This window comes from Enoplosus armatus, chromosome 24, assembly GCF_043641665.1.
Source record: "Enoplosus armatus isolate fEnoArm2 chromosome 24, fEnoArm2.hap1, whole genome shotgun sequence".
NCBI lineage: Eukaryota > Metazoa > Chordata > Actinopteri > Centrarchiformes > Enoplosidae > Enoplosus > Enoplosus armatus.
Window position 1 is genome coordinate 11895111 of NC_092203.1, and position 11104 is coordinate 11906214.

The following is an 11104-nucleotide window of genomic DNA, read 5'->3' on the forward strand; positions in this document are numbered from 1 at the left end:
GAATTGTCAAAATCAAAGCAGCGGAGCAGCAGATATCCTGACGCTCCAGAAGCTACTACATTTCCCATGATGCAACACTAAAGGCTTTATGGGCTCTACAGGTTACTGCTTGCAATATCAACAGCTTCTACAGACCAGTCTGCAGGTTCTGTGGGTTCTGTAGAGCAGTTTTAAAGAGGTTTCAGGTTGTACAGATGTTCTAGAAGATCGACATCTGTTCTATGGTCTCGGTTCTTTTGACTTCAGGACCAAATGATTTACAGACATTGGGTTTAAGATGTTCCACAGACTATGTGTTCTATGGGATCTACTGACCTTAGTAGAACCTGTAGAGCATAGACTCAGTACAGTTTTATGGACTATATTCACTCTAGGTTCTGCAGGTTCTAAAGACTCTGAAGAACCAGAAAAAAACAGACTGGTTTTACAGACAGCAATGGCTCCCATTGGGGGTCTGGACCACCCCAAGTTGTCAGACCACATGCCTGATGGGCCTAATGGGGGTTTGGAACCACTTGTTTCCTTAGGTTCTCCTGGTTCTCCAGTCTCTGCAGACTCTGTGTCAGGAGTTTTTCGGGCATTGGTTAAACATTCTGACCGAACAATCGTCTCATTGTGTTGTAGCTATTCCTGCTCTTCTTCTATGGTCTCCTCTGAAGCTGCTGCTCGCCGGCGGCGGTGCCCTGCGCTCTGAATGAGGTCAGATAAAAATGTTGACGCTCCATTTTAGGAACAAACGTTGTGTCGGTTCTCTGCAGTGTGACTGGCAACATCGGACGAACAAAAACAACAAACATTTTAACTTTTTATGCCTTTAAGGAAGGAAAACCCTGATGTCAGTATGAAATGTGTTGTTATCATCAGTTACTGTTTGGAATATTTGAATTCCCTTCATTCATCATGAATATTTGTTCTACCTTTTCTGACCTTTGACCTCTCTACTTTTGGTCTCTGCTGGTTTTGGAGATTTATGTGGTTTTAGTCTCCAGGGGGAATGAATTTCAATGGTGTTCATAATAAAATGTTTTCCATCTCCTCCTCAGGGAGCCTGGACACGAGGCACCGTGTTTAAGACGTATATTTTGGTCTGTATACACAAATGTTTGAGTTCAGACGCAGTCTCACCGTCTCTCGGGGTGTTTATCTCTCCGTACAGCGAGGGCTGTTGGCCAACCGAGTCAGCAGACGAGCACATCTTTTATAATCTGCAGGAGGGCAAAACAACACAGCATGTGGTTAGAAAACATGTCTGATTCTCTAAAAACAGACACAACCTACAGCTGCAGGTCCAGGACGTGTTTAGCCTAGCTTAGCACAAACAGTGGAGGCAGGGGGATACTGCTAGCCTAGAGCATGATCTGTTTGATAAATGCTGTGAAAAAGATCATGTGAGCTTATTTAATTAAATCAGTGGTTTCCAAACTGAAAACATGTCCCACCTGGCTTGCTGTAGCGGGAAAAGGACAGGTGGAACTAATTCGAATAATGATCACAAAGCAACGCTTTGTTTCAAATCTGTAAATAAAAGTCTTTTCAAGCCTAAATTCACGGCACATTTCTTGCCCCCGGTCACGAGTACAGCTGCAAACGAAATCCTTTCCTGCGACAACACAAACCAACAAACAAACATCAGCCAATCAGCTGTCAGATTTCTGTAAACAACAAGAAACCAGGTCAGAGTTACTTCACTGGTCGTCGGTTCGATTCCCTTCAGCGTTACTGTGTTGTGTTGCTGCAGGAAGTTCTTTCAGATTAAAAAACAGGATAAGACTTGTTTTAACACACACACACACACTCACACACACACACACACACACACACACTCACACACACACACTCACACACTCACTCTCTCCAACATAAACACAGCGCGACATGCATGATTTAAGATCATAAGAGCTGCTGCTGTTCTGACACGATCACACTGATAACACAACTGTGAGTGTGTGTGTGTGTGTGTGTGTGTGTGTGTACTCACATGCAGGTATTGTGCACTCTCTGGTGTTGTGGTACAGTCTGTGGAAATGTTTTCTGCACTTCGGGTTGAAGTAAAGAGGACCTGAGGACAGAATGAAGCACGCTTCAGAATACTGGACTCTGATTGGACAGAAGGTGAGTTGAGGTACTTGTACTTAGTATTAGTATTTACATTTTATATCACACCTTGTACTTCTACTCCACTACAAAGTATCTGAAACATGCTGCACACTGATGAACTGCAATATTAAAATGTATTCCTGAGTCATAAAAACGGAATAATATAATATTGTAAGTACATTTTCGATAATACTTCTGTACTTTTACTGAAGTAACATTTTGAATTCTGGACTTTTACCTGTAAGAAGTATCTTTAGACTAAAGTGTTTCTACTTTTCCTTAAGTAAAGGATCTGAGCTGAACGTTGGTGTCCTTTAATCAGCAAACATTATGAGGTTCACTACAGACTCTTCTGACAGTCTGGAGCTGTTAAACCAGTAATTACATTTGGACTTCACATACACAGTGTAGTTTTCACTCCATAACCGATGGTGTTCATACCTGTCAGGTGTCGGAGGAACTTCTCCTTGTGTCGTGGATCTCTGGGGTGACCCTCTGAAATAGAAACATGTTGTCAGTTTAATGACGAGAAGGTTTATTTTTTAACAGGTAGTAAGTGTAGAATGAACTCAGGCTGAGAAGTGATCGCATCTGGATCTGATCGCATGTTGCCATGGAGACAGTGAGTTAGCAGTGAGCCCTGTGTTCGTCTGTATTTGTTCACATGTAGTCACAGAGTCTCCATCACAGCAGCTGAATCAGCTGTCAGCAGCTCCCGTCTGCAGCGTCCTCATGGACGGACAGACAGCTGTCACTGATCACTGAGACACTGAAGCAAAGTTAAAAACAGGAGGATTCTCAGGGAAGTTCTGCAGAACAAAACACCTGTTCTAAATGATCCAGAAGCCTCCTGACAGACGGAGCCACGTGAAGCCGAGCACTTGCTGCAGGATAAATCTTTCATCTATGATTTTATTTCTTTCATGTTTTATAGTGTTGGCTGATTACGACGTGATGCTGTAACTTCCATGTTTTTATGGAAGAATAAATTAAATCTTGAACCTTTAAATAATGAAGGTCTTAAAGCAGATTTGGCACAAGTCAAATCCACAGGATGAAGTGTTTGCTGATTTACAATGTTCAAAACAAAATGTTGAAATGATGAGGAACCATCCTCTGGGGAACACTAATACTCACACTTAATCGAATACCTATGTGGACAGGAGGACGCATTACTGATCAGGTCTACTGAGCACAGGTCCACGCAGGGGCCCAAAGGGTCCCGAACCAAATCCAACACAATATTTGTTGAGTTCTTCCTTCATATTACTGCACAGCTGCACTGCATTTAAATACAGTCGCATTAGTGAAGAAAACACGAGCTGCATCTCAGGCGTAATTTAACTTTGTGAGAAGCTGCTGCATCATGATCTTTATGCAAGAGTCACAATATTTCTTCCTAATTGATGCATGCTGTGCACAGTTTGGTGCATTTCAATCACAACACTGTAAACCACAACCTGACGGCAGCACGGGACGTTTTGTCAGTCAGCTCTGCTGCATTTGAAAGATATTCAGTTCAGTAGAGAAGCTGCCTGAATCCAGATAACAGAAAACAGATGGGGGGACCACTGAACACGAAGACGTCTCACTCTGGACAGCTGAGGTGTGATCACACAGACCACGTTCCTCTGACGGTTTAGCATCAGCTGACTGCACTAATGGACCCGACTGTAAATGCGCCGATGAGTTAAAGTGGACTTCATGTCACGGATCCAAACAACAAAACGTTCTCAAGTGACTGAATCATTTCCGAAGTATTTGAAACTGTTTTCTGCTCCAAAGTGTTTGTGTTATCTTTTATAAGCAAAATATCTTTGTTTTGACCCAAAAAGCTCAAGTTTGACTTTAAAACTGTCACAAATGTTGTGTTCGTTATAGAAAGCGACTCATTGTCAGCAACAACAGACACTCAGGACTGCAGACACGGGACATTCAGGACTGTCCAGAGTCAGGAGACATCAGGACAGACCCTGTTCCAGCTGCCCCCCTCTGGTAGGGGCAACAGAACAACACATGAATCAATAATGAAACTTCATTCACAAGTTTGACTCAGTTTCTTCCTCAGTTAGATTGTGATGAAGATGTTGGATTAAGTGTTGCAGTACCAGTTGCAGTAGTAGTAGTAGTTGTAGTAGTAGTACTGACCCGGTACTTGCGGCGACCTGCTGTCTCTCTCCGGGTTTTTAACTCCGTGTCCGCTGAGTCCCGCCGTCGCCTCCGTCCTCCTCGGGTACCGGCCGACCAGCTCCAGCATGCTGCGTCCCTCCAGACGTCCGTCCCCTCGGGTGCCGGAGCCCCTGAGCAAGGCCGCCGCGGTGCAGCGTCCCGCGGCCAGCAGCAGGACGAGGAGCACCGACAGGACCGGGAGCCGCGGGAGCAGCATCCCTGCGGACCTGAAGGAACACCTGAAGGATTGATTTTCTGACAAAAGCTCTCAGCATGAGCTCACTTACTGGACATATTCCGGAGCTTTCAGCCACCTCTCACGACCTTCATGGGATTAAAGCTCCATCTGCTGATGAAGGCCACGAGATGCTGAAAACTCCAGAAATCTTCATCATCAAGTGACTGATTGATTGGTTTGAATTCATCCATAGTTTGACCTTTAACCCCAATTTCTTCTGTTTGTAGCTGCAGCTTCCTGTTGCGTCTTAATTATTCAACATTTCCTGTTTTAATAAAGTTAAATAAAGCAGATTTTCATATGTTAGTTTATTTTGGTCCCATTTCTGACTTTATTAAGTCTGAATCTTGTAATTATAATCTCTTAATACTGTGAAATGCCGTTTATACTTGACTTTAAATGGGGCTTTTCTTTCCACAGCCCTGTTTTCTTTATTATTTGCATCAAATTACACCGTTTTTAAAAAGTCATTTCTCCAGGAAGGAGTCGTAAAATAATGAGGACTGTGTGGTACTGCTGTTACTATCAGCACTGCAGTAGTACTCGTAGTAATACTAGACTCGATCCTTCATTAATACGCTTTGTGATTTCATTCAGTGCAGATTATTGAAACATTTATAATACAGTTTGTATTCTTAGTGAGATTCAATCTGGAAGAGAAGTTTCCATAAAGTTGCAGTCACCTGTCTCCTCTCCTCCGCTCCCCGGCGCACCGCTCACTGATCCCGGGTTCTCCCTCCCGACTCGTGGTGACTCCCCGAGGAGGTGGATTTCTTCTTTTGCTTCGGTTTTGTGTCTTTTGCTGTTTTATTATCCCGGGTTCTTCTCGATCCGAGCCGCGTGCCGAGCGCCGGGGCACGGTGGCATCTTAGACCGGCGCGGGTCACTGGTGGAGCGCGTGGAGCTGATGAAGCACCTTCATCATCTTCATCGGCAGCAGGTCCTTCCGGCAGCAGCTGTCAGAGAGCTGGACGGGCTCATGTCTCTGCTCTGCGGAGTCCTGTCCCGGGCTGGACGCGTTCTGCCTGCTGCCTCTTGTCTGTTCTGATAGATACTATTGATCCGGCTGATCAGGTGAGTCTGCAGCGCGCGCTCCTTCTCATCCGTCTCTTCTTCTCTCCACACGCGCAACTCTGCCAGATTACGGAAATACAGGAGGAGGAGGAGGAGGAGGAGGAGGAGGTGCGTGTTTGTGTAAGCAGACAGTCAACGTGCACGCACACACGCACACACATTAGCAGACAGTTTGACAGACCAGAGTCAGCCTGTTGTGGTTCAGCGGTGCACCACTCCCTCTTAGTGGAAAGAAGGAAAAATGCTTCCTGCTCTTCTTCCTCATTTCATCAGTTTATTTCACATCTCTTGATTTCATATAATACAATATCAAGAGACACAGAGCATTGAGAGGCTCCCAGGAGTCACTGAAGACTCGTGCTTGAGGAGGTTCCGGGGTTCTGCAGGATTTCTCTGGTTTTGAGCTTGTTGAGGCTGTAGTGAGGCTCCTGGGGCAGAAATCAGCTGTTGGCCCTATTGAGCCCCTGTTGTTAAAAACAAATTTATCAGCCAAGTTTTATATGACATCCAATATTAACGTTAACTACATAGTGAAGCCTGAAGTATGTACAATTAACGTTTGCCTCTTTATTAACTGTGATCATGATCTTTCCCCTATATTAACCAAGTGTTTGAGTTGCATAAACATAACCATTCCTTAACCACAATCCTTCCCTTTGGGGTCCCTGAAAGTCTGGGACCCTAGCACAGTTGCCCTTGCCCGGTTGGTCATCGAGCCTTGCTTGAAGAGTTACCTGAGGTTGAGAGGGTTCAGTGAAGGTTAGGTTCTTTGAGGAGATTTGTATATGAGGTTTCTGTGAATATTTTCTGGGATTTGTAATGTGGCTATAGTCTTTGAGGGGGTTCCAAGGGTTCCTCCGAGGTTCCAGTGGTTGTACAGAAGGCAAGATTCTTAAAGGAGGTTCAGGGGGTCCAGAAAGAAAGATTCTAGGGTAGACTTTAGAGCAGGTTTTAGAGACTCTTGAAAAGGAGTCAGGAGTTTTTGAGGTTGTTCTAGGGCACCTTTGGAAGATTGCACTGGTCGTAGAAAAGTATTCACTGAGGTTTTAGAGGTCTAACAAGATGTGCCTTGGGTTACTGAGGAGGTTTCAAGCATTCTCAGGAGTTTTCCGGAATCTCTGAGGGGTCTTTGAGGAGGTTCCATGAGTCCTTAGGGACGGAGAGGACTCCAAGGAGTCACTGAGGTGAGTTGTCATTAAAGACAAGAACAGTGCTTGAGGAGGTCCTCAGTTTTTCTGAGTTTGAGTTACTTGAAGAGTTTATCAAAGGCTGTTCATCCAGAGGTCAGATTGCAAGGCTTTTTGTGGATGTTTTCTGGGGTTTGTGTTGTCTGTAAGGATTCATTGCAACTGAGAAGATCCCAGTGGTCATACAGAAGGTTCGGGAGGTCTAACAAGATGTTCCTTGTGTTCTAGGAATTCCTAAGCAGGTTTCAGGGGCTCCTATGCAGATTTTAGGGGTTTTGGGGGGTTCTTAAAATAATCCAGAGGTCCTTGAAGAGGTTTCAGAGTCACACAAGGATTTCAGGATCTGCAAAGTGCCTCTTGAGAGGTTCCAGAGGAGAGGTTGGGACTGGATTAAAAAAAGGAACTCTTTAATATGACCTCAGATCAACAGGCTGAGAGAGTGTTGTTTGTGAGAGTGATGACTTCAGACCAAGATGGAAGAACTCAACAAGAAAATTAACTTTAAAACACTACAAGACAACACAAGAAGGAATTATTCCACACACAGAAGGTGTACAAGTTAACGCTGTACAACAACAATAACTGAACACTGAATAACGACACTGAGTAATGAGGACCGGTGAACTAGCCAAACTGTCAAAAGTTCAGAATTAAAACACATTCTTCTTCCTGTTGATGTGAATGGCGGTCTGTTCTCACAGTTCCACCCTTATTTGTTCATCTGCTGTATCGGCTATCAAATCACTCAGCTGCTCTAAACGTGTGAGAGAGTGTTGGATTGTAAATGTAAACACATTTTCTCATTAGTGTGTAAGAGTGGTGATTTACTGGGAATCAGGATTTATCAGAGATGTATGTGGGGACACTGCCAGGTCATATGTATGTATTTGTACATGAAGCATATGTGTACACGTGTGAGTACGTGTGTGTATGCACGTATTAAAGTTTTTTAAACCTGTATTTATACAGGATTTAAGGGGAGGTTTGCAGAGGAATGACGCCCTGTATCTCAGAGTGGAGGCTGTTTATTCATGCAGGTCACTGCAGTTTTCTCACGGCCATTAACTCCACTTTGTACATATCCAGGCCTGTACCACAATACTGTAGCATTTATTACATGCCGCACTTTGGAACATCTCCAAGAACCTCTGGAACCTCCCCCAAGAGCCCATTAAATGTCCTTGAGAACACTTTAAACCTTTTTAACCTCGTCAGCCCCTGATATCTCCTGAGGGACCTCTGCATCTTGGAGAACCATTGAAATGTAATAAAAGACCCAATGAACCAACTTCCATTCTCATAAGCTTTTAAAATCTCTGGAACATCCTTGACCACCTGGATCTTCATTCAAGAATCTCTGGACCTCCTTAAAATGTGTGGTGTAGTATTTGTTACATGCCCTGTTAACAGGGAACATCTCCAATTATCTCTGAATACTTTGAATGTCATCAAACCTAAAATGTCTCTGGAACCTCTGGACCTCTACAATCTCTTAACATATGACTCATGAAGGGTCTCTGGAATCACCTTCAATGCCCCTGGCACCTGGAGAACCATTAACCATTTTTGTCTTTGGAGCTTTCCTCAAAATACTCATGTATGACCACATCAGAACTTCTGGAGCCTTCACAAGAACCTTTAGATGCCTTGGGATTCCCAGAACCAGTGCCCTGGAACCGGGACAACCACTAAAATATCAGAAACCTACTCCTGAGCCAGGTAGCTTACTCAAGAATCTCTGGAACTTCCTTCAGTACCTGTGGAACCTCTTCACAAACTCTCAAACTTTCTAAAATACCTTGAAAATCTTCTGGAACCTTCCAGGCCACTTGGGCACTGTAGAACCACTGACCACCTAGGATCCTACTCATGAGCCACAGACCTCAGTTTCAAAGCTTACTTCAGCATTTCTAGAACCTTTTAAAGAACCTCTGAACTACCTCAAAGACCCTGGAAACTCCATCAGAATTTCTATGGCCTACAGATTCCTGCAACTCTCTTAACGCCACTTTGGAACCTGGAAATATCTTCTTGTTTCAGGGAACCTACTCAAGAGCAGGGAACCTTTTTACCTTCTTCAAGAACCCCAGAAACCTACAGAATACTACAATGCTTGTTTTGTCCAAACCTCAAATTAGTCAGTCAACTAATTGATGAAACAACTGATCGTTTCAGCCGTACTTGTATAAACAGTTGGGCAGTTTAACGTCATATTTCATAAACTCTTCATATGTTTTGTGAGTGACTAAAGCATTCAGATAAATGTAGTGAAGTGAAAAGCACAATGTTTCCCTCTGAGATGTGGTGCAGGAGTAGAAAGTGGCATGAAAAGAAAAGAATCATACATTTGTTCACAGAATAAACCAGATAAAAACATGTAAGCGGCGGTGCAGTTTCACTGCGATGAGAGATGTAAGAAAAACTAAACACACACTCACTGAAAGCGTTCCGTTCTGCCAGGTTCACTTAGTGTTATCATTCCACACACACACATCTGCTGTCAGCAAACTGTTACCACGACGACGGAAAAGCACACGCGCACACACACACACACACACAAAACATTTACACAAATTCTTAACCACACGTGATTAACTGAAAAGCCAAAAACAACACCAGGTGTGTGCAGGTGTGAGCTCTCTCTCTTTCTGATGTGTCACAGTGTCTCGGCCATGTTTTATTCTTCTGACCTTTGACCTTAACTGATGTCCTCTTTTGTGAACTTGTTGCACTGCAGACCATCACAAACTAACTCTGAAGAGGAGAAGAGAAACTGAGTAAGCTACTACTGAACAACAAAATAAGACAGAAAGAAAGAAAAAGAAAATCACTGATGTTTTTGGCTCAACTATCAGACAATTAAAACCTCTGAGACGTCCTAATGACACAGATTAAACACTCACTCACAGACTGGGGTCAAAGGTCAGACGGGGTCGTGGTAAACTATGTGTTCATGAAGTCTCTGGAGAGGTCTGAACACACTAAAACATTACAGCTCTCTAAATCTGTCTAATCTGTCTTAATGTTGAACTCTCTTTGAGTGTGTTTTCTGTTTTGTACCCAGATCGTTCTGCTCTATTCTCAGATCTGAAGTCTCAACACCGAATTAACCACCATGCAGCTGCTCTGTGTCTTCGCCCGGCAGCCACACATGTCCTGGTCCCAGTCCTCAACCAGGCTGACATAAATAAAAAAACCTCATAAATAAAACGTCTTGTGTCTTGTGTCTTGCTTCTCGAGTTTGGAGGAAAAACATAATAATAAGAATAATAACCACTTGATATTCTGTTATTCCTCCAGGACAGACACACTGCTGCATCATCCTGACAATACCGATATTTGTCTGACTGCTTCAAATATCTGACTGCTTCATCTGACCTCTTCCACCCGAAAAACACATCCACAGCTCTGGGCAGTTTGAGGAACAAACGGTTTGTTTGTTCTCTCGGAAATCTCAGTTAGGACAGTGTGACGAGGGTTTTTTATGGGAGTTCATTAAAAACTAATGTGCAAACGCAGAACTAATGTAATCAATCAGTGCAGACACGGATTCATAAAAACTGTTTAGAGAGTAAGTGAGATGGGTGGCTTACCCTATGGAACCTCCTTCAGAACCTTAAATCCACTCTTTTGGAACCTTGTTGAAACCCTTAAAATGTCATCTGGAATCCTTTGAACCTCCCTAAAAAGCCTCAGGAACCTATTCCCGAGTGCCTAAAATCTCCTCAAGAACCCTTCAGACCCTCTCAAAAACCTTTGTTCCTAATGAATTCTTTAAAAAAGATTGAAGAGATTCTAAAACCTCACAGACCCTAGGAACATCTGGAACCACCTAGATGACATCTTAAACCTCCCTAAAAACTCCTGGAACATCCTGAAGAACTTCTGCAACCTCTGGAACATCCCCTCAAATATTATCAAACCTTCTCAACAATGTCTGAAACCTTCAGAACCTTTGAACCTCTGGTACCTCTTCAAGAATTCCTGGAACTCCCCCAAGAACATCTTAAACTTTGTTATGGATGCTGGAAATCTCCCCAAGAATCCTTCAGACCATCTAAAGAACCTTGAGGACATCACCAAGAACCTCTTAAACCTCATCAAAGGCTCCTTTAAACCCCTGGAATCCCCTTAAAACCATGCATGCAAATCAAAAAACACAGCCAAGACTGAAATTGTTAACAGCCTGAGAGGAGGCAGCATCTGACGGACTCAACTGAAGACTTTTGAAATTCGGCACGACCAGAATTGATCCAGAGCGCCACTCAGTGGTCAGAGATACAAGCTGCACCCTGATAGATCATGATATTAATTAGACAGTCTTTAAAAGAGGAGTTGA

At 43.5% G+C, this 11104-nt stretch overlaps 1 protein-coding gene across 1 annotated transcript; it reads right to left on the reverse strand.

Moving 5' to 3' along the window:
- Positions 1-1140: 1140 nt before the first annotated feature.
- Positions 1141-5220, reverse strand: alkal2b (ALK and LTK ligand 2b). The gene is made up of 5 exons (XM_070930305.1): positions 5188-5220; positions 4246-4493; positions 2539-2592; positions 1979-2059; positions 1141-1205 (listed from the first exon to the last, which is right to left on the reverse strand). Exons 2-5 carry the CDS (start codon positions 4481-4483, stop codon positions 1141-1143), a joined length of 438 nt encoding a protein of 145 aa, XP_070786406.1. The 5' UTR covers positions 4484-4493; positions 5188-5220.
- Between the last annotated feature and the right edge of the window lie 5884 nt (positions 5221-11104).

Excerpts from the sequence above, each read along its gene's own strand:
- alkal2b (XM_070930305.1), bottom strand. The coding sequence starts at position 4,483 with ATGCTGCTCCCGCGGCTCCCGGTCCTGTCGGTGCTCCTCGTCCTGCTG. Across the intron at positions 2,060-2,538 it reads GTTCCTCCGACACCTGACAG|GTCCTCTTTACTTCAACCCG; the intron begins GTATGAACACCA and ends TTCTGTCCTCAG. Across the intron at positions 1,206-1,978 it reads AGAGTGCACAATACCTGCAT|ATTATAAAAGATGTGCTCGT; the intron begins GTGAGTACACAC and ends GCCCTCCTGCAG.